Source organism: Dermacentor variabilis, chromosome 7 (genome assembly GCF_050947875.1).
Source record: "Dermacentor variabilis isolate Ectoservices chromosome 7, ASM5094787v1, whole genome shotgun sequence".
In the NCBI taxonomy this organism is placed as follows: Eukaryota; Metazoa; Arthropoda; class Arachnida; order Ixodida; family Ixodidae; genus Dermacentor; species Dermacentor variabilis.
In genome coordinates this window covers 164,754,210-164,778,144 of record NC_134574.1, presented here as the reverse complement: position 1 = coordinate 164,778,144, position 23,935 = coordinate 164,754,210, and the positions used below count along the sequence as shown (strand labels likewise).

Sequence of the window (23,935 nt, the reverse complement as noted above, 5' to 3'; positions counted from 1 at the left end):
TGAAAACGAAAGTATTTAATATTGCACAAGATAGCAGTATAAGTACAATCTGACGTTGATAACATCGTTGGGAGATAAAAGTAAATTACAATGTGTACAAAGTCATCCAGCCATTTCCCACCAAATAGAGGGTTTCCTCACTTAAAAAAAAAAGAAGAAGACTGAGCACAGGTGATGACGAGTAGACACGATATCACTGCAGCCGTTGGCTGCCACAACAGCTTGCAAGCACACTTGATTCAAAACGAGTCCAGCTCAAATCTCTCTTCACTCCACAACTTGCAAGGTCACACAAGGACACACAAACACACATCCATCCTTTGTGGTGATGCTGGTCGAAGGACACTCTCAGGACAGCATTTTGCCGAACTGCCGTAGGTGGTAGATACTGTTTGATAACCTAGAAAGGAAAGGAATAGGTGTTTTCATACCAAGGTTCTTTCTTGCATTGCTTTCCAGATACCTTACTTGCGCAATAGTATAATGTGGGGAGTGACTTCCTTCACTACAATATTTGTACAGTTGGTCCCCTGTAATTCAACCTTGGTTCATTCGACTTTTTGCATAATTTGAATGCATCAAAAAGGCCTTATGAGAAACCATACATACATTGGCTATGAAAGAAAAACTAATTAAAAAATATCAAGAGTTCGACGAAAACTTGTCTGGTCGGGATTGCTCAGTCAAGGGTAAAACGGACGCTGATCAGAAACATTAAAAGAAAAGAAACCAAGACGTTCTGGCTTCCATACGGGGGTCTTGTTCACAACGTACCTTTGCACAATGTACCCTTGACTATGAAAACTCATTTAGTTGGAACATGGAAGCATGCCACTATAGTAAATTTGACTGCCCGCACAGGTGCGTAGCCGTTACTAAAAAGTCGAACACATACTGAATCCAGTAGATGGCACAACTGCTTCCCTAAGCATAAAGCTGTTTTATTTTTATCTTTCAGTGGCTGACACTCCTTCTGCCTGCAAAGTCATCTGTTTATGCTTTTCACAGCTCCATAATCAGCAGTCTGCTTCGTCTGTTCTGCATGGAGTTGCGTGGCAATTACAGTGAGCTCAACAAAGAATTTCTTCACGATGTCTTCCTTAATCTAAAGAAGAAATTTAATTCATTCTTTTTTGTCACCATTTGTTAACTTGACTTTTTGGTAATTTAGACAAATCTTGCGGTCCCTGCGGGACCGCAAGGTTGGTCTACTGAAGTCTGCTGTAAAAATTTGTCTACTGAAGTCTACTGTGAAGTCTACTGTAATGGTTAAACCAATCTGACTCAAGCACTCACTCAATTAATAGTCTTGTTTATTTTTGGTTCAAGAACAAAATTTGTGTTGGCTTCCATTTCAGTGTATTATCCTGACTATTAGCTTCTTAATCACTGTCCTTGAATTCCTAGTGGTGTCAAGTTTCAGGTGACATTAAATTGGAGTGTAGATTGTGGCCCTTCAGTATCACTTACCATGAGGTGACAGAGCAGTTCTCGATTAGAAATACAAGGTTGAGTCATAAAGTCTTTTCCCCTACTTTTTTTTTTTTGCAAAATTACGGCTCTAAATGCTAAGTTAACATATAGATTCCCAGCGGCGGACCTTTCTTGGACGGGCCTGGCCTTATTTGCCAGTAGCTCCGCAGCACGGTGCTGCTGTCAGTTGTTGAAGATGGAGGTTGTGCTTCACACATCCATGGCGTACGAGCAACGAAGTGCGATTTGTTTTCTATGGAACAAGGGACGAATGTCAATCGAAATCCTCAGGGAAATGCAGCCCAGATGTGGGGAAAGGTGTTTCACTCCACTAAAGAAGTTCCTGACAGGACAGCGATCCACGGGCAAAGATGAAGCCAAAACAGCAGTCCAACAATGGTTCCACAGTCAGCCGGACGAATTCTACCATAGGGCCATCTCAAATTTAGTGCTGCGATGAGACAAATGTCTGAACCGGTGTGTGCACTATGTGAAAAAATAGTCTACGGTACGCAGAATAGTACATTATACTTGTAATTACCTGTATGTACCTTACTTTGGCTAATAAAAAATAGGGGCAACGATTGATTCGCCCTCGTAGATTTAGAATAGGCGCCTGCAGGCTGCCAATCGATTCTGTGCATAACCTTTAGCTTAGGACTTTCCTAGTGCCTACGAGTGGCCAGATATAACAATGAAGTTGGGCCTTGCCTTGATTTCAGTTCTGTGTTCTATTCAGTTTTGATAGGTACAATGCATGGGACGCCCATTTCAGCATGGTTTCAGAAATCAACTTGCAATATCCAGGGAATTCTATTCAAACCGATTATGCAAATTTTTCATGCAATTTTTCACATTGAGAGAAGCCGCACCTGCCAAAAGCGTTGAACAGAGAGACAATCTCAGACCGTGTCAGATGGAACCTTGGGTTCTCGGGGGGCAGGCGTGACTTGTCTGTGAAGAGGATCTTCATAGCTGTGCCGAGACCCTGTACCTACAGGTAGAAATAAAAGAGGTACAATAAAAGCTTACAACTCTAGTGACGATGAACTTTAAAAATAAAATTGTGGGGTTCAACGTCTCGAATTCATTGTCCCAAATTCAACGTCCTCAAACTGCACAGTTGGTTATGAGAGTCACCATAGTGGAAGGCTCTGGATTAATTTTGACCACCTGATGTTCATTAACATGCACGAAAAGCATGGTACACAAGCATTTCTGCACTCTGTTTCCATGTGGCTGCTGTGGGCGGGAGTCGAACACGCGATCTTTTGCTCAGCAGTGCAATGCCATAGCCACTGCACAACCATTGTGGAGTAGAGTGAAGAATTAAACACTGCCAAGAGTGTGAGCAAAGAATCCAACCCTTTATTGGGAAAACTTGTGCCCACAAGGGCAAGCAACACCCAAATTACGAGAGAGCAACGAGCCCAGTTGTCTGTTATTGAATTGTATTTAAACTTGGAAGTCAAGTTCATCCTCTGTTTATGATACATCTTGCTGTACATTCCTGAGTACCGTAGACTTCCCTTAATTTGATTCTTTAATTCAATCCCGACCGGCACTATTGCATTTCTGTGGGCCCAAACACTTGTTATTTTGATCCTAAAATTTGCTTTCGCACCAATCAGCATGCACACGCCTAACCCCCCTATGGTTATAGCCCAGTAGCCACCCTTTAGTGGCAGCATGTGTTGGCAAAGTAGCATGCCCTAGGAAGATTTTCAAGCAATAACGGTAGCTCACAACGTGATTATGCTATTTACTCGATTTTAACACGCACTTCTTTTTTACCAAAACACTGGGCCGAGGATTGCCTGTTAGGTGCAATTAGATACCAAACGAAAACCGCCTTCGTGGCGTTCATATGCTTTAACGCATACCACAGCTGTAATGCGACAAAGCAGACTTTAGAAAACTGACTGCCACTGTGCAAAACATGTTAAGCCCTTGTCCATTCTTCTCGCTGAAAAATTGGGTGCGCGTGTTAGATTTATACTTTGTTTAGAAGCATTATTGTCATTTCTCCATAAGTTTTCTACTTTCAATACACAAAAACTTAAGCGGGCACGTGTTTGATTTGGGGGTGTATTAGAATTTCAGGCAAAATTCTTCTAAACGAAACAGCATTATGTTTTGGTGTTTTTCCTGCATCTTGTGTAATTCGACCCACCGGACCATTCGATAAATTTCGTCAGTCTCGTTAGGGTCGAATTAACAGGAGTCGACTGTAATTGCTAGTGCGTGGGTGCATGTGACATTTGCATTCTGCATGCATTCTGATTAAGACTTTCTTGCTATACAATTAGTGCCAACATTCAACAAATTTCACATACAGTGGGCGCCCCAAGCGATAACGTAATAACAATGATTTTCTGGTGAAAAAAATGAACATCAGCAAAAAAGGACGACATTGTATGCACAACAGTACTGTGCATTCCAGAGCCAAAGGTTACAAGATCCAGACCTGAAGTTTGCCCCAGAGCCGGCACTTGTCGCATCCGACGCAGTCCATAATCCTCGAGATGTTCCTGAAGTGTGCCTTGAACTCTTCCTGAAGTGATGGGGCAAAACAAGTCACAGCTATAAACAGATTGCAAATTTGGAAGAAAAGTGGCTATTGTGATGCATAGAGTACAAAAGCACCTATTTAGCTATAACACGGATGTATGCAATTACTACATCCAGATGAATGCAGTTACTTCTCTTCTTAACAACTACCTTAACATTAAAGTTGCAAAAATTTAGTCTCAAGTATTAATCTCATCTTCCATGAAAACTCATGACAATATAGTGTTGCAATTGGATTTGACTGCAAATGGATTGGACTACAGAAGAGTAGGCTGTACAGAGTTAGTTGGCATGCATTCTTGTTGAAAATTCAGCATGGCTAATAAATGAAAATAAACAAACGGACAGATTTATTGTGCCATTGTGTTTGTTACTTTGTCTACATCTGTTAGCCTTTCTAACTCTTCTACATCAACTGGATTGCAGTTGCATTTCAATTGGAAAGCTCATGCACGAGCCTCAATCAATGGGGACGGACATCTTGACTGCAGTGGAGTCAACAGCAGAGCTAATGCATGTTCACAAAGTCGCACACTACAGTTTGTCTATATATATATAGGTTGAACGGTGTTACGTAGTTGTAATTTAAGCACTGCAGTGGTAAATTGAGGGCGGTGTTTTAATTGCCACAATCGGGACAATTATTTTTTCATAACACCTCACGACAGTGGAGGTACTTTAGTACATTAACAAAGAGACATCAGTTTTTTTTTTCTTCTTTTCTTTTTGGTACTTCCATTACCTTAAGGCCCTGAATAATCTTGCCTATGCAATCGGTCACAACACCCTTTCAGTAGCTACAACAGCAAGAGGGTCAAACCTCGTTATAACAAATTCATATACAACCCAAAAATATCTTTGTTATATCGAATACTTGTAAAAATAAAAGCATATATTCAGTGCATACTGATATTGGTGAGAAACATTTGGGATTTAGATTTACTTTGATATACTTGATAATTCATTAGTGTATTCATGTTCATTATATTGATGTTTGACTATACTAAGTTTTTACCTTAAGCTTGAGTGCATCCTTCTGCCCGTTGAACATAGCACTGTCATTGAAATGGTGTGGAAATCCCCTGCAGGAAAGAAAACTATCATGAGAAGAGGCCAAATAAGATGCTAACTAACAGGTTAATAAATCTTAAACAACAAAATTTGTGAACTACTAATGTAAGACAGTCAACAAGAAGGTGCAAGTTCAGCTCTGTGTTAAGCAACTGCAGCATCTGCCACTGAATTACTGGAGTAAGGAAGTTTTATCCTTTGTCAGCATCTTTCATTATCACCATCGCCTTTGTGTCTCTTGCAGTTTGAAGGCCTCTGCAAGCAATATCCACTTAGTAGTTGCTGTCTCGAATCAGTCGACTATCATGTGCCTGCTAATTTCCTAATTTAATCAAGCCCATGGCCTTTCCTATGGCACCCACCCTGTTAAGCTAATCGATGAACCATTTGTTCGTTAGTTGGTTATTTGTTCTGCACATTACATGCCTGCCCAAGTACACTTCTTGTGCTAAGCATTTGGACCTTTAAAAAATAAAAATAAAAAAGAACTGCCAGAAGGGCGAAGCACTAACAACGATAGCAAGGTTTAGCGTTGAGCTTGGACTCATCAGATGGTGTTCAAAGTATATGTCGGTGTGACATCTTGGTACAATGCAGCACGCAAGGAAGCTCCTGCTGAGTAGGAGGAGATGAGACCACTGGGAAACCGTCAGTGTTCCAAAAATATACCAAGCATCTCAACACGCTGGCTTGTATATGGGAAATTCTGAAGGGTGTTCTATTCTACCTCTTGAGGCATCTATCTGTGGCATAATATGGTTAAAGTATTGGACTTTTGAGTTGTAGGTACTGCGACTGAATAGGGCCTGTGTCACAGGATCCGCCACAGAAATAGTTCAAAGAATAGAAATACTTAGGAAAACATAAGAGGACCTTACCGATGTTTCGGCCGGGGTCCAGCCTTCATCAAGAGTGCAACTTCAAGCACACAGAGTTCAATTTATAAAATTTGTTCCGTAAAATAGAAAGAAGCGAGAAAAAGCAAGCAAAAGCATGAATACAAACTTCTTTTTCTTCTTTTTTTTAATGCCACTGTCTGTACACGCGCAAGTTTGTAATGGCACCCTTGATGAAGGCCGGACCCTGGACGAAATGTCAGTAAAGTCCTGTTATGTTTTCCTAAGTGCTTGTATTCTTTGAACTATGTACACACACACACACACGCACATGCATGCACATGCATGCACACACGCACGTGCACACGCACACACACACACAGTTAAACCCTGCTATAACGATGTTGGTAAAATCAGCAATTGGCTTTGTTATATTGAAATTCTTTGCATTGAAATTCGACCTTTTTATGCAAATAGGCACAGTTGCCGATCGTCACGAAAAGGGGCTGCAGAATTTTCCAAATTATTGGGAAATAAAAGAAAAAGCAAATTTGAATGGGAAAACAATTAATTCTGATAAATTTGGGAGTCACCAACGAATGATACGGTTTCACGCCACGTACATCGACAATATCTTTTTGGTGGTAAGAATTAAGTGAAGCCAGCCAGGCTTTCACGTGCATTCCGCCCTCGTGGCTGATAGCATTGCCCAGGAAAAGTGCAGGCAGTGGGGAGCGAATGCGTCGTCTGCCTCTCGCTCCAATGGCTCACCAAAAATCGAGATTACGCAACCTCCAATACTAAATGTGCGGTAAGACAGCTTACATGGTGCCACGCCGTCTCAGCATGCCCACTCTTTGCCTACACAGCAGGGTGCGCGGCTGCGTATGTGCTCAGCCATGCTTACAGCCATGCATAGCCATGACCGAGACGGGCGCCAACTTAACCCCCGCCCCCTCGTGCGCGCATGATGGCATTACCGTGAGCTCACTCCCCTCCCCCTCTTTCTGTTTGCTCGTGAAGGAAGGCAGCACTCATGAAGCAACCATCTTTCTCCTCGCGCCCTTGCACACTTTCACTCGCACCTAAAGTACACAGTGCGTGGGGCGCGACAGCTCCTTATCACACTTGGACTTTATACGAAACATGATGTGGCTTCACTTCAGCGGGCACTCTTGTCGCGGGGCACGCGATTTGAGAAGCGTTCTTAATGTCTCGGCATCCCTTTGTGGCGGCAGTGAAATTTTGTTATATTGAAATGGCATAGAAACACACTTCGTCATATCGAGGTTTTAAATGGATGGTATTTTATGAACAAGACGTTATGAAAAGTTAAATACTTTGTTATACTGCGAATTTTGTTATATTGAAGTTCCTTATATAACTGTATATAGAAAGATGAGAAGCACAATTTCGCAGTTATCTTTGGTTTATTCTAGCCGATGGCTAGAAATCACCTGGAATGTACATATATTTGCTATTGCCATAAAATGACAAATCAATAGTCCCATCAGAAAGTGAATGTACCTAGCAGCATCCAGGAGTGCTCGCACGGCAGTGGGGACTGTCTCATCCTCAGCGCTCGTGTAGAACGTCTCGTGCAGCAGGTAGGGCGCCGCCTTGGCCAGGGCGCCGAGCTCAATGAGGTAGACGAAGTAGAGGTTGCGCAGCCACTGGGGTCCCTCGCCTTTGGTCAAATGAGGGTTGAAGCGACGCTCAAACTCAGCCGTGTTGGGAGCCCACACAGCCTGGCCCAGCGGACCATCTCGAATTAGGTAATTGGCGCACAGGTGCACGTTGATGCTGGCATGGAGGCCTGAGATGGCGCGGTAGAAGGCCCGCTTCTCCAAGCACATGGCTGGAACAAGAGGATGTGACAATTGGGACGATAAGTACTGAGACTGAACCACAGCTTCCCAAAAGGAGAGCAAAGCCAGGCAGACAAGCCGGCAAGTCTCCAGAGTGTCCTGCATGAGGGTTTCAACGTAATAGCTCTGGCTCGGACAACATGTATATTTTCATGTACCACTCACACTCATGCTGTTGGAAGTTCAGCGCTCGTCCTTGTCGTCTAGTCTTCATCCGTGTCTTTCTTTTTAGCCTTGCTGCCTTTTCAAATATGTACCAACACGCCCAATTTGCAACATTAATCAAGTAATAGAGACCCTTAAAATAGTACTGATCCAAAATTTGTAAGCGCTTCTTCCTTTCCTTTGCTTCTTCCCCCGCTTCTGCGGATGCTGCTGTCCTGCCAATTACACAAGAACTTGGGGCACCAAATATGTGCCACTGGGCATGTGAAAATCCTTGGCCAATCCTAAAGAATGGGATTGGCCAAGGAATGGCCACTGGGTAGGCGCCCAAATAGACAAGCAGAACAAGAGGCAAGAATTGAAGAAGTTTGCTACAGAAAAAAGTCAGCTGCAGAGGAGTGAAGTAGTGGGCAAAACAGGCAGCCGAGTGTGAAGGAAGATGTGAAGGGAGCAAATAGGCACTGGCGCGTGCATTGAGCAAGAAGCATCGAGTTACCTAGAAGTGAAGACATTTCAGTAAACATGAAAAAAATCATTCACACATTGTGGGATGTGTTTTGTCTTGTTCCTTATTTCGCAGATAGATAGCTGTTGGCCCTTCAGCTGCTGGCAGGCACTGAGATAAACAGTAACAATAAATAGCAGGGACAGCTGATTCTCTGACTGTTTAAGCTAGGTGAATTAAAGAGGCCATGGCACCAAATTTTGAAGCTTGAAGTACGCCTTGCATGTCAAACTGTGTGCTTCCCACGGCATGCTGGCAGAGCTAGAGCACATTCAGTGTGGTACATTATTATATTCAAATTTTTATATATATTGCAGCAGTACCTACAGTAGTTAGGCAACAGTGATGGGTGATGACATTAAGTGCATTCTTCATGGTCTTGTTTTTGCATGTGCGTCTCGGCGGATAGCCTGAGATGCACTTGTACAGCGGTGGACATGCACCCACTTGGTACGGCATGCACATAATTTTGGTCGATGTTGGTTGGTTGGTAATGTTGGTTTCAGTGGCCCCCACATTTCACAGCGCCATGCAAGCCACACCAAAATGGCGGTCGCTGTTGGTGGGAGGGATTTGAAAGCAGTGATCTCAAATTGAAATTTCAGGTTAATATGTGTGCCGACATCCCCGTTTTGTTGTGTACGCATAACCATATTGGCCCCCCTGTTCTCAGTTACAATGATATACAGTACTGAGGTTAGTCGGATGACCGTGTCATGGCCCCTTTAAGAAACTGTATGAAGCAGGCAATACTTTGGTCTGTGAGCTACACAGTGAAAAATAAACTGTTAAGTCTGTAGAGTCCCCCCATGAACATTCTACTGCCTTTGTGATATTGGTAAGCCATGACCCCTCTAGCTGCAGAAATAATCATGAAAAGAAAACTAAGAGAAAAAGGAACTTTCAAATGATCTCACCATTGAGGTTTTTGGAGGTTGTGTATGGGCCATAACCAACATTAGGTCTGAAAACCAAAGGAATTACTTATTAGTGGAAGGAATTTAGCAACCAGCAATACATGAATGATTCCCAGGCTTCCAGGTAGTAACTGCATATGTGTGAATCACGGTTCTGCCACAATCTTACCAACAGACATTTGCTACGTGAAGCAATTAAAAAAGGGGTGAACATCAAATTATCGGTGCAGTGCAAGATAAAATTGGCTCTAAGGCAAAAATGCTTACTCTTCATTGGTTATTTCGCTGTTAAAAAAGAATAAAGGAACGAAAAAAACAAATAAAAATTTTGTTGATAAAATGGTGCCAGTGGTCCAAGAGAAATTAGTCAAATTTCAAGGCAGATGTATAACTTCACAAATGCTAACTGCTTCTCTACACTGATCACACTAGTATACAAATATCTTTCATTTGAGGACTCTCATAACTATGCAATTATTATTATCAACTATGATGTTGTTTTACAGGTTTACTCATCCAGTGACTTCAAGTTGACATATCAAGCCCCAATGATGTCCAATTGTAACCAAATGGACCTCCAATGATGCCTACTGGAACCAAACTGGATTTCCAATGATGTTCGAATGGAACCAATTGGGTTCCACATTGAAACATCCAATTGAACTGAATGCGTTTTTTTTTTTAAATCTGGGCAGCAGTATGAAACCACATGCCAGGATCAGGCCCCAGTACACACAATTAGCACTTGGTATTCACTTGAACCAAGTCTGATGTTATCATTAGTTGGCAAACATGCAATGCGCAGAAGGGCACTTGTAAATTAGGAAAAAAGGTCTATCCAGTGCACTATTAATGAAATGGGCACATATGCACTGAGCAGCAACATACTAGACATATATCGAAGGTGCAGTTCATGTGGCTGCTGCTTTTAAGGATGTGACACAGGCAATGCCTTACTTGAAGCAATTCTCCTCGTAAATGCTCTTCCAAATTCTATGTGCAGAGCTTCCAGCATAGCCTGTATAGCGTTCCGGATTAAGACTCAGGTCAACATACTCCATTCCTGCCGATGACTCATCTGTAATGCAAAGCGATGGCATCTTTTGTCATGTCAAGCCTAATCTATGAGGATGCCAATTAAAGACCAGCTACAAAAACAGTTTATTTTTTATCATGTAGCAGCTTAGTATGTCATACACAGAAGCTCTCATCAAGTGGCTCCTATCAACAATCTTGCACAATATATACTTCAACTATTTCTCAATCAGGCCATCGACCTTTCTGTTTCAATACCAGCAGGGAATAGCTTTTCATTTGAGAGCTATTTAACATAACACTAACGGAATCTCTCCATGCGGGTGCTATGAAAAGGTTGCAGCATACAAAGACACCTATCTCTAATCTTATCTAATATGGAAAATACCTCAGAAAAGCTCTTACGAAAAGGTCACAGCATGTGGCAGACACTATCTGCAATCTTATGCAATGTACGGAATGTCTCACAACAGGATTTACTGAAAGGTGGCAGAACATCAAAGACAGTTATCTCTAATATAATCCAATATCAAGTGAACTATACAAAATTTGTATATTTATAAAAATATAAGCTGTATGAATTATGCACAGCAAAAGAATAGTGAAAAATGCAGAAATGAAAAGAAGTCTGCCCTGCCTTAAAAAACTTAAAAATCTCGGACTACTATTTTACAGAAAACAAACTCAAATGTGTTCTTTTCCTTTTCTTTTACCTTCCTCAACTCATGCAAGAGTTTCTTAAGTGATTCAAATTGCTTACCATCCATCTCACAGAAGTTGTCCTGAGAGTCGTCATGCTTCTGCCATCGTTCGAATTCCTTGTAGCTTTCATCACTGCATGCAACAGAAAGATAATAAAAACACATTACGTTGTACGCACCACATTCACTGCTCTGAAGAAACGATGACCTCGTGAGAGTCTATGCAACCCAGCTCCAAACAAGGGAATCCTTCTTTTGCTTGGGTTACTTATATTATTGATTCTATAATAAACTAACGAACCGCAATGCAATGGTGTCTAACAGCTGCATGCAACTAAGCCAACAAATTTAGGGATCCAGATGTGATGAGGACAAGCAAATGTATTATGTTTGCATCTCATTATAACAAAGTTGCATCACACACAAAAACACTTTCACTATATTTGATGGTTACTATAAACATATATTCATTACATGCTGATATCAGCAAGAAACATTTTATATTTATTTTGTTACGTCTAATAATTCGTTGTGTCCATGTTTATTATATCAAGGTTCAATTTACACAAGCACTCAATGAAAAAGCATTTAGATGAGAAATCTGTTTGCTTCTGTTCATTCAGCAACAGAGAATTCAGCCTTATTTTAAGTTCAGACATGTTAAAATTTCACACTAAAATGTGCAAGGCATTTGTAAACTCAATTTCATTTAACATTTGAATAACTTGAACCTTACCTGCATGACCTGTTGGGGCCTACTTAATGAAAGTAAACACAAGTACACTAAGCAAATGAATGCCAAACTGTCTTGTTTATTGAAAGAATTGTCTAAACAGCCTCACCCTCTCACTCCGAAGAGAGTTTATTGCGTGAAATGAGTAAGTGGATTATATCTCGTCTGGTCAGGAAGTAGTTTCAAATTAGAAAGACAGTTAGCAGTATGCCGACCAATTCCTTCTTCGACAACATCATCTTGGTCAGCGTTCTGTTAACTGCCATTTTAATAAGATTTTCTTGCATAAACAAACCTTAATGGCATACAAAGAAAAGAGTCAGACAGCTTACCTAATGGTATTGTCGACTGTACCCAGGCCGGCGTGGTTCTCATCACATGAGTCCTGTTCATTTGCCCCCTTGGAATACTGAAAGAGAACCCCACCAAAATGCATCAGCAAGATTTCACAAGAAAGTAACATGGTGCACAAAGATCCCAATCAAAGATCCCAAACAAAGCCACTACCTTCTGGAAATGCCATGATGGTAAAAAGAATTTCAATGCACTTTAAAGAGTTTTGCATAAGACGCAGCAATGCAAACCAAGGTTAATTCTTAATGAAATTAACCTTACCATATAAAAAATACTACCTAGCTGAAACTGAAAAATACCAGTTTGATTACTCACCATGTTCACTGTTTATTAAATATTCGCCGACTTTGTTCTATAGGGACACTGAACAGGTTCTGCTCCATATTAGTAGCATAAATTTATTCATGAAATAGTAACGTAAGGGCACATTCACACCGGCGAGTTGAGGAGGTCGCGCGACCATTTGCGACTCGCAATCAAAAAGCGACCGAAGGCGACTGATGTTCACACCGGCAAGCCCGGCTGAGCGCGACCCGCAAGTCGCAATCCCGGAGATTATCGTTCTCAGCGAGAACTCTCGGAATCTACGCGGAATTTGAACGCGACGCCGGAGGAGGCCGGATGTAGACACACGAAAGATCACTTCCGGTGCGCCGCTGATTGGTTTATCAGTTTTGCGACCACGGTCGCGCGACTGAAAAATCGCGCAGAGAGCGACTGGCCCAAAATGGTCGCTTTTCAAGAAAGGCGACCGTTTGCGACCATTTGCGACTGGTCGCTTTGCGACCAACTTGGTCGCGCGACCACTGTCAGTCGCCGGTGTGAATGAGCCCTAACAGTGGCAAAAATTTCAGCTGCCATTATACATCGTTTCATCACGATAATATTGTAGAAGTTGGCAGGTATGAAACGGTTTTATGTAGCTTTGATGCATAATAATTAAACAGTAAGTAAAATAAATACGATTCAAGAAAAGTTGAGTACAAAGGGATAATATCATAAGGCATAAAATTAATTGTGCTATGGCCATTTTATAGTCTTTCATTTGTTTTTTGTTTGTTTTTTTAAAGCCTGCACCTTTACACTTGTGTAGGAAAACGGTAGCTCTCTGCAGAGTTATAAAACTGACAGGAAGAGGGTCATTAAAACCAATGATTTACCTTAGACACACTGTCATTTGGAATGTAATTCCTCTCATGGCCTCTGATACTCTGAGGAAGGCTGTCCTGCGAGTCAAAAATTTCACGATATGAAACACAATAGTAAAGTAGTGACGACTGCATTTGGAAACACTAACAGACCACAACAGAATGCAATAAAGATGTTCATGAAATGCATGTGTGATCGCTGGAGACAGCGTTTCCCGAGTTTAGAATATAGTTAAACTTATTATATCAGCTTGCAGTTGTTATACAACACGCGAGTGTATACGGCTGGGCTAGCTGTTTTGAAGCTGGGATACCGAAAAGAGTGCAAACAATAAGACAAAAGAAAGAATGAAGGGTGATTACAGCGGCTGGGCTGTCTGCATCAATTCTAGCTGTTGTTGACACGTCTGCACAAATTTTAGCATCAAATACTACTTGCACCTAATTTGCATTGTGCTCTGGCTAATGGCAAACAAGACACGCAGTTCACTGCATCAGGTTAAAAGTGATGCAAATTAACAAATCTTTCAGAATTTTAGGGTCAGATGTTACAGAAAAGGAACACCGAGCTCAGCAGGCTGCACACATTGTAGTACAAAGAAGCTGCACCACTTTAATTAATGGCTGATGGTAATTTCATCAAAAGGCTTTAAGAAAGTCCACGTTACCTTCTTTTCAGCAGTCAGTCAAAACTAGTTACGAGATATACCGCATGATGGACAAAAACTGACTTTCATAAAATTAGCCTCCACTTCCTGGCATTTGCCTCGATGCAAAATCTACTCTTCACGAGGAGGAACTTGTAACACCACATGAATATGAAGCATTTGATGTTAGATGGCTGTTCAATAAAGGAGATGAAGTAACAGTTAAAATGTAGTCACATCCAACACAAGAATACCAATACTTGTTAAAACATGCATTTGTAACATGCAGACATCAGCAAGAAACATTTCAGGAGTATGTGTTGTTATATATATCCAATAATGGCATTATATCCGTGTTTGTTATATTCAATTTCGAGTTTGGTTGTATATGCTCTGATGAATTGGTAGCTGAAGAAGAGAAAGCTGCATTAGCTACCGAAGCCTGCATAATGGTGGCATTGTGTCAGTAGGTGCAATATTGTCATGCTGTGAAAGTAGAATGCTGAAGGAACTAAAGATTAAAGCATGTATGACTGTAAATTATTTAGGCAATAAAAAGAATTAATGCGACACCATTCTGAAGCCAACCCCGCCACCGCGAAAGAAATCAAGACATCTTGAAATATGCACTTATGTTTACATATGCAGCCATTATAACTTGACTGCTACATCAACTTGCTTTGGGAACTAGTCAACAAACACTCACAGTGCCTGCCTTGATGGTCAAAAAACAAAGGAGAAAGCATATAATCAAGCACACAAATATTCACAATTGGTTAACAAAAACTTCCAAGAATAGCACGCATAACACATAAGGTTTCCTACAAAAAATAACCGATCGTTCGACTGCCATTGGAATAATGGGTTGTACGTGGATACACCCAGTCTTTGAGCTTGTGGCTTCATACATCTTTGTGGCATTATTTATTATGCTTTATGTTTCCAAATCTCCAAGCAATGTTATTTTTCTAAATGCATGAAGACAGTAAGTTTCTGCACACATGCATAATAATTGCAAATTGTTGCATTTATAATGCAATTTCTAGCATTTATAATGCAATTACATTTCTAGCAATTTTTGCAAATACTACGATGTCCAAAATTAAAATTATGTGGTCAGTCATTAGAATTCAGAATTTTCTCTTGAATGTAACAAATTTCATTCAAATCAGCTCGGTAGCTGTCTAATAAAAGACTTCCTGCTTTTCTTTTTGCTAACAATAAAATGTACATTTTAAGGATAAAAATTTCTTTCAAAGGGGCTGCAACAAGCTTTTCAAAATAATTGCACTGTGCATATTTGTAAAATGATCTGCTGTTAGGAATGGCCTGCCGAGGTGCCGAATGCAAAGTTTCTCAGCCAGCTGCAGCAGCACGATTGGCGTTTTCTAGGAACCGACCGTCCTTCTCCAGCCTCTTGACGTCCCGATGTCTACTGTGCAAGGAGGACAATACGCCGCGTCAGCGACTCTCCATCGCGGGAAGGCCGAGATGAGTTCGAAAAACCAGGCTTTGTTACTGAACTCGCCACCGCCGACCTGGTCTGCCGTGAGCGGGGGAGTTCCCGAGGGAAGGTATTTGGCAGCACCTTCCCATGCGCCTTTCAAGACGTAAGCCCCGAGTTCTGCAAAGCCCGTCTCACTTTGGTGGGGGCAGTGAAACCAGTGTGCTCGTGATCGTGCTCTGTGCTGCGTGTTTGGAGCTTCGTGCTCGTATGCTGTATGCTTCGTGCTCGTATGCTGTACGCTTCATCTTGCGTGCTCCGTTTGGGAGTCACGCTAGACTGTTGAATGTATCCTTTGTTCTAATGCAAAAATATGTGAATAAATCCTGTACGCCTAGTTCCTCCCAAATTCCTCCCTACGACCTCCAACCCTTACACTGCTCAGAGGCACTTGAAATACTTAGTGTCTAAATTTTGTTATATTGACTGCAGTGTTAACTAGACATGTCAACAAGGCTCCCGCTAGTCTGGTGTCCTCTATAAAGGAAGTGCTTATCAAACTGTAGCAACCACAACAGCAATAACCATCTTTTTGCTAATTTATATTTAAATTACAAAACTGTAATCATCAGGTTGGTTAAACTATTATCCATCACAGAAAAAGAACACAGTGTTTGCCCATAATAATAAAGTGCAACAAAACATGTACGAAACAATTAGTACCTCGCTACATGTAGTCACTGAGCAGTCTCGAAGGGCGCAACGGCTGTCATCTGCCCAAAAAGGGCATGGGCGCTTTAGATTAACCTGAGAAAAAAAAAAGAAAGAAAACCATTAAGACAGTCTGCAAGTGTCATACAGCCACATGCTTCAACATCCATACATCAATTTTTTTTTCTGGAGGTATTTTTTTGCACAAGTCACATAACACATAAGGCAAACTGCACATCCTTACAAGAAATACAGTTGCCTCAAATAATGATGCATCCGTTAATATACAGCAAGGACAGCACAACAGATATGCATACAGCATACCATCACTCATCACTGAAACCTGTGCTACGTCACAGATATAGGGTGAGCATTATTTATTACATACACATTGCCACAAATCATTGCAACAACAGGAAGAAAGGGAAGTAAGCACAGGATTAACAATGCAAACAGTTAAATTCAGGCTATCCAGAAATTAGTGACAAAGAAAGCACGATGCTAAAGAAAGAAAGAAAAAAATCAGACTGGATGATAAGAAAATTAATGCACAGCACATTACAAAATAAGAGCCATGAAAAAAAATACCCTTATTTGACGTGACTCTTGCAATATCCTAGGACGGCCTCTGACATTCCTTTAGAATTTTTTGGAAAGCACATTAAAATACTCTAATTTGAGAAGGCTTTTTCATAGCATACATATAGAAAGAAAATATAAAATTATACTAATGCAATGCAGCATCACTCAGAAATTACAGTAGTTTTGTAACTAAATAACATCTTAAGTTAATACAGTAATTTAGTTTTTTGAATGAACTGAGATTATTTAATATAATCAACTCGCTGAGTAACCAATTAGTTATATAGACAATGTAATTGCAGGGATACGAAACATCAATTAGTGGACGCTACCATATTTTTTGAAAACAACTTTGCATCTGGTACACACGTATTTGCTCAGTTCCAAAAGAAAAACTGGCCAGATCGTTGCATGTTTAGTAATCCCACACCATGCAGGCACATTAAATTTTTTTCTTCAAACATTTTCATATAAGAACAAACCCAAGACCCTACATATATGTTAAATGTAGCATAACTAATATAGGATTCCCACAGGAGAGATTTAACATCACACCGAGATGCTCACACTAGCATGCAGTCTCATTCTCTGCATTTTTAAGGAAATAAATGAGCTCTTCTCTCATGGACATGTTCTAATATCAAAACTTCATTCATTCAGAATCAACTCAGAATTAGTCGTTGTTTAGAAAATTTGAGTCGATGGTGTAAATTATGGGGTATTAATATCATCATCATCAGCCTGGTTACGCCCACTGCAGGGCAAAGGCCTCTCCCATACTTCTCCAACAACCCCGGTCGTGTACTAATTGTGGCCATGCCGTGCCTGCAAACTTCTTAATCTCATCCGCCCACCTAACTTTCTGCCGCCCCCTGCTACGCTTCCCTTCCCTTGGGATCCAGTCCGTAACCCTTAATGACCATCGGTTATCTTCCCTCCTCATTACAAGTCCTGCCCATGCCCATTTCTTTATAGGAGGCTGTGGCCAAGTACTGCACCAGGGTGGCCAATCCTGCTCTGGTGAGGGAGTGCGTTACCGGTTCTGGTCACCGGGATCAGGCCACACTCCAGGCCTGTTTGTGCAATTTTATCAACACGCGGATTTTTTTGTTTAATCCGGTGGAAAATTGCCGGCACCGGGATTCGAACCACCGACCTCTTGCACGCGAGGCGGGTGTTCTACCTCTACACCACCGCTGCAGCCGTGATATAAACTACATTAAATCAACATACACACATATGACTAGGAACGTAAACGTTCTGTCTTTTAACTATTACATCGATGGTAATTTGTTAGTTTGTGCTAACCAGTTTAAATATTTAGGTGTTACGGTCACGCATAATCTGACATGGTATGTGCACATAGAAAATGTGTGCTCGAAGGCGAACCAGAGACTAGGTTTCTTAAGGCAAAAACTAGACCAGGCTTCGCGAGATGTAAAGCTTATAGCTTAAAAAACTTTTGTTAGACCTTTACTTGAATATGCCTCAGTCATCTGGAGCCCTCATCAGAAAGAAATGACTACAAGGTTAGAAAAAGTTCAACGTCATGCCGCACGCTTCATATGCTCAAAGTACCGCCGCTTAGATTCTATCACACTGATGTTGCAGTCTTGTGAACTGGAAACACTAGAAGTACGAAGGCAAAAAATTCGTCTGAAAGTGTTCTTTAGAATACTACATGGACATTTAACAATCAACAGAGATGAATATGTGCAGCTTCCAGGTAAACGAAGCAGTCGTGTTAATCATCAATATGCTATGCACCCATACTTTGCTCACAGTGATGTATTCCGCTTTTCTTTTTCCCCTGCCGTGATTGAACTTTGGAATGCGATACTAAGCTTTTTGGCAAATGCCAGTGATGTTTGTGAATTTGAAAAATTTTTAAACATGTATTTTTGTGATTCCGCTGCTGCTTGATGCACCTGCATATATGGTATGCCTGTATTTAAACCCTCCCTGTAAGAACCCTCAGCAGAGGGTTGACAGTATGAAGAAATAAAATAAATAAATAAAATAAAGAGATTTATAAAACAAGAATTCTTCATAAATTTTTAGATTTTAGATTTAGAAAGAATATGGATGAGATTATAATTTAGATATTACATAGCAATCTATATGTAGGTACTGAGGCAGAAGGCAGAAAAGATGCAATGTGAATGAGATTATTACAGGTGTGAAACATCATGGCTGCTCAAACACCTCTATTCATGCCTGCCAACCTGCAAGCTTTAAAATTTGTAAATATACTGCAGGTGGGGGTAGAGAGGATGGTACACATTCTCAAGAACTTTGCTCTGAGCACACACCTTTCGTGGCATGCGTACACGATGTAGCCACACAAGCAGCAGTGAAACTTGGAACAGCAAAGACTGGCAAGCAACACATTGGCTTTAGATTGCACTGAATTTGTTCAGCAATTCTACTGTTGCCAATGTTGCCTTCTTTTGGAACTGTACTAAATAAGCTTGCTCAAAGCAAACAACCTCCTGGTATATGGCACATATTGCACTGCCAGACAAAGGCGGCACAACCATCTCAAATTTTTGTATGGATCTTTTGTAATCTTGCGCCACCACATCGAACAGCCCTTGTAAAACTTCTTCACAAACAGAATTCATTGTTCGTAAACATGGTGCAGCATTTGTGAAATCGTTGAATGAGCCCGAATTTGTAAACTTTACGAAGAAATCGCTAGATTTTGCAGTTATGTCTACACAATTTTGCTTTGCAACAACAGCCCCTTACGGACAGTTACAAATATGTGTCATGCATCTCAGACTGACATGTACTAACGAAATATATATATATATATATATATACACGGAGCAGAAGTGGCAAAAAAAAAGAACCTGCCACAGGTGTTTGCATTACAGGTGCGATGCAGCAAACGCATTTGCATTTACCTTGAAAAAGCGGAAGTAGTCCTTTTGTAACAAGCTCTTCAGAATGGGATAGACTTTGAAGTTGTTGAAGTGATCAATGGTGTCGATATTGCAAGCACAATCATCTACCTTGCCTTGTAGCTGCACATAAAGAAAAAGCAACGAGTTATTTTTTTTTAATCAATAACAAGCAATCTGTTAAACGTCTGTGTCGCACTGCGCAATCGCTGTCAGCTGCAAAAGCGCAGCACGCAAGCCTTTGTACAACATGAACGTGAGCACTGGAAAGTTCACACACACACACACACATACACAGTGGCCTGGTAGTTGTGTCTGCGATAAAGATCACAAAGTTGCAAAACACGCATATAAATGAGCTCAGTCACAAATAAAGAAAAGTCAATGTACGCGCTGCGCGCACAATACGGGTCGAGATCGCGACCATATGCGACAGTGCGTATGTGCTTACGTGCTCGAATATGTCCGGTGACGTTCGACCGCAACAGCGCGCGTTCTGCTGCTGCAGACAACACGCTCGGTCCGTTAGCGCCACAAGCAGCGAGACGACGACGAACGCCGCGGCCGCGGAACGTCGGCCGCACACGCACTCACGTTCGCGGCGGCAAACGCAATATTCGAAAAATGCCGACACTGCGCACGATATCATATCCCAGCTATATACGGGCGCGCGCGAGCAGACGACGTAGCGCTACAGCAGAAGATGCCGCGGCAGCAGCCCAGCGACGTCGCCGGCTGAGCTTAGGGGGCTTTTTTTCAATTTCTCACTCGATAAGGAGGCGGCGGCGGAGAGAAAGAAAGAAGACATGCGAAGGAGCACACGCTCGCGTGACCACGCACGGCGGCAAGCAGCCGGGTTTCGTCGTCGTCGCCAGGCACAGAAACAAGCCGCAAGTTTCGATTGCAAACCGCGCACGCCGGGCCGTCCGGCCGCACGCGTCGTCTGCTAACGACCGGGGCGCAGGGGACATTACGATCGGCGGGGAATAAACCACTATCGCGTATGACGCAAAACTTTTCCATTAAGCGCTACTATATTAATTGACGCCTTCAGCATATTAACGATCAAATTTAACGACGCCGAGGTTACATGTAAAAGGTGATTTATTATTTCTTGCAGCCACACAAAATTCCATGAGGAAGTGATGTGAGTCGGCAAGCGTGTTTATTGCCTGATTTGAAATAATTAACCTAGGGAGCTTTATTGCACGAAGGTGTGGTACGTGCAACTGCAGAATCGAAGCCGTGGCCACTGCCTGTTCGATCACTATAGAGATCGTAATAAAAACGACGCCAGATGTTCGAGACACATAATTCTTCTTCGTTTCTGGGGTTTTACGTGCCAGACCACGATCTGATTATGAGGTACGCCAAAATGGGGGGGGGGGGGGGGGGCTACAGATTAATGTTGACCACGGTATACATTTATTTTATTTTTTTTTTACGTGCGCCCAATGCACGGTTCACGGGCGTTCTTGAGTTGTCATCGTAAATGGACATTTCCTTACGTCTCGTCTACACAAATTTTGCAATTAGCAGGAATTGAAGGAGTTAATGCACATGTTTAAATCGCGATCGAGCTAGCTAGTTCTTTCGCACGTCGCCGATACTCATAATAACCTGCATAAAGAATCACCTTTGATCCCTTTAAATTGTAATGTCCACAAGGGATTCATTTTCCACCGTCAAACAGGTGCGGCACAAATCACGTCCGCATTTAGCTTTAATTATTAACTCGCACCAAAAACATATCTGAGTTAAGCACGCAGCGGACGCTTCCCTCGCGAAAGCCACGTCGCTCATCAAACCACGCACGCGCGCGCTCAGAATATCACGATGAGGCTGCTGCCTGCCAAGCCCGTCATTTCAAGAACGACGCCAGAAAAACCAAAAATAGGCCCGAGCTCTTTCACGCAGCTGGCACAAGGCTTTTGACGAGAGGCTCCCGCACGCTGAGCGCGGTGATGCACGTATCCACAGTTATTGAATGACGACGTATACATCCTGCCGGACACATGTTTGCCACGAAAATTCAGGTGGACGGCAGGCGCAGAGAAAATTTTATTTATTTATTCATTTACAATCCTCGCAGGCTGCTAGAAAAGAAAGTAACAAGACCTGCGCAGAAAAAAAGCAAAGTGATATGGCATACATATTAAAACAAGGCGAGTTTACGAGATAAATGACGTTATAATAAAATATACGAAGATCAAAAGACTACACGCGCAGCACACACGCCGTAAGCGCAGGTCCATGCTTCGCTACAATAAAGGTATGCCACGAGGCAAAGCCCCCTTCGCAGGACTCAAAGCAATGCGGGGGCGTACCACACCGCGGTTTCTCTAACGGAGCGGAAGTCACGCAAAGCGCCCAAAATCGAAATCGACACGGCCGTGTCACATGTAACGCTGTGCTATCTCTGTAAAAGTAGCAAGAGTTGCATCATGCATCACTTTCGAAGATGACGTCATATCGACCTGCGACAGTTCGTGTCATATGGAAGGGCGCGGCAGCATAAAGGTGCGGAGCGTGCATCCGATCACGTAGGCACGGAAAGTAATGCGCCAACAACAAAAGTGCACCGACGCGCTCTCTCACGCGTAGCGGATGCACATTGTGGTCGCCGTGAAAGGATTCGCCCGAGCAGGGACGGGAAAATACAACGTTGTTCTGAATGGCGACTAGCTCGAAAAACGCGCGCTCGGTAGCGCCTGGAGCGCGCCCGCGCGGCTTTCCCGCATGCACTAGTTTAAACGGCATACACTGGTTTTGAGGCGAAGCGCAGCTGTACAATGCAAGGAACAGTCGGGCATTGTGCAGTAAAGCGAACGGTGAAGGTGTCACCTAAGGTTATGGACTATCCATTCGATCGATCAGACGAGAGAAAGCACGTGCCACATATATATTGCAATACGCCAGTGAAACGATCCTGCGATATGCGAGTGTTGCATATGTAACGAGACGGGGTATTAGCTAGATGTCCGATAAAAAAAAAAAGTATAACATATGCCGTCGAACATTGCCGGCATATTAATCGATGGACATTTCGCTTTTGGATTGATACCTCGCTTTTCAAAGACACACAATTGAAGTAAACTAACACTTTGCGCAGAGATAGAGAGAGAAAAAAAAGAACAATGATGAAATTAATGAATACATGACCTTCCCCACTGGGGCAACCGCCGAGTCTACAGGTGGGGAATTAACAGATCAGAAAGGAAAACATTTTGTTCGCCTGTCGTGCCACTGCACCGTCGAAATGTTAAAGCCATCGCAGCTGACTGCTGTAGGGATACGTGGCATTAGAGATGATAAATTACGCGATCGTTGTACGCATTTGACAGATGGGGCCGCATGACAATGTCGGCGGTTATAGCCTGTGTTCACATATGCTTACTTGCATCATATGGTTACATTTCAAAATGGAACTGGGAAGTTGCAATCTGCAGCACGATCAGAGCCAACTTATATTAAAGCAATCGCTTCCGTGACTTCACAATGCAATCGTAACGATAAATTTTACGCGAGACACACGGCCTACTAACTTTTCTGTACTTCGCTAGTCCAGCTTCCGACAACCTTGACTATTGTCAGTGAGCTGACGGAATATCGCGGAGACTCGCCTCCGCACGAAAGTGTAAATGCGAGCGGTGAAGGAAAACTGCGAAACTAATGCTATCATCAAGCAGCAACCCGAATCGGACATGGTGCTAGCTGTCAACAACTGCACAACAGGAAAAGTACGCCCGCTCGTCTTACTTTTAAGTTTACGCGTGTAAAGACGTATCGAGCTGCCGAAATATTCAAGACGTGATAGCAGGCAAAGCTTTCGATTCTGCAAAACCAAGAAGGAGCGATAATTTCTTACCATGCAGAAACACGAATCATTCGTGACACCATCCTCCTTCCGGGCAGAGGCCCCGATGATCACCGCGAAGAACAGTAAGGGCACGCTATGCCTCACCATGATAACAAAGTCTCGGTGTCAAACAAACCTCGATGAAAATCACTGCCCGCGAATGCCCCAACACGAAACCGTGTGACCGGCTCGATGCACATCGCACATATTACCGCAACACTTCCTTGTACGACAGCTTCGCCTCACCACCCTCCATATCTGTGCTGGAAAGAAGCCGCATTTTCGCAGGGCATACTTTCGCAAACTCGCAAAGTTGTGATGTCAAGACTAGTAGAAATTTTTGTTATATAAAAATAGAATTATACGTTAGTGTTAATTAATACATGTTAAGTTTTCTGACGTACTAAAA

At 42.3% G+C, this 23,935-nt stretch overlaps 1 protein-coding gene across 2 annotated transcripts; it reads right to left on the bottom strand.

The window, feature by feature from the left end:
• Window positions 1-23,801, bottom strand: Ero1L (endoplasmic reticulum oxidoreductin-1-like protein). Of its 2 annotated transcripts, none has more exons than XM_075700117.1 (13): window positions 23,536-23,801; window positions 19,671-19,790; window positions 16,192-16,275; window positions 13,390-13,455; window positions 12,208-12,284; window positions 11,202-11,275; window positions 10,364-10,484; window positions 9,407-9,453; window positions 7,479-7,809; window positions 5,060-5,126; window positions 3,941-4,027; window positions 2,346-2,467; window positions 1-400 (listed from the first exon to the last, which is right to left on the bottom strand). In XM_075700117.1, exons 1-13 carry the CDS (start codon window positions 23,632-23,634, stop codon window positions 349-351), a joined length of 1,347 nt encoding a protein of 448 aa, XP_075556232.1. In that variant the 5' UTR covers window positions 23,635-23,801; the 3' UTR covers window positions 1-348. The 2 variants fall into 2 exon arrangements, with proteins under 2 accessions (XP_075556232.1, XP_075556231.1); XM_075700116.1 differs by lacking the exon at window positions 23,536-23,801 and adding an exon at window positions 20,119-20,455.
• Window positions 23,802-23,935: the final 134 nt, after the last annotated feature.

Bases quoted from the DNA above. Each gene is read 5' to 3' on its own strand.
- Ero1L (XM_075700116.1), bottom strand. From the start codon at position 20,316: ATGATATCGTGCGCAGTGTCGGCATTTTTCGAATATTGCGTTTGCCGC. The intron at 7,810-9,406 runs GTGAGATCATTT...CTCTTGTTCCAG, and splicing joins AACCTCCAAAAACCTCAATG to CCATGTGCTTGGAGAAGCGG. The intron at 5,127-7,478 runs GTACATTCACTT...TCTTTCCTGCAG, and splicing joins GCACTCCTGGATGCTGCTAG to GGGATTTCCACACCATTTCA.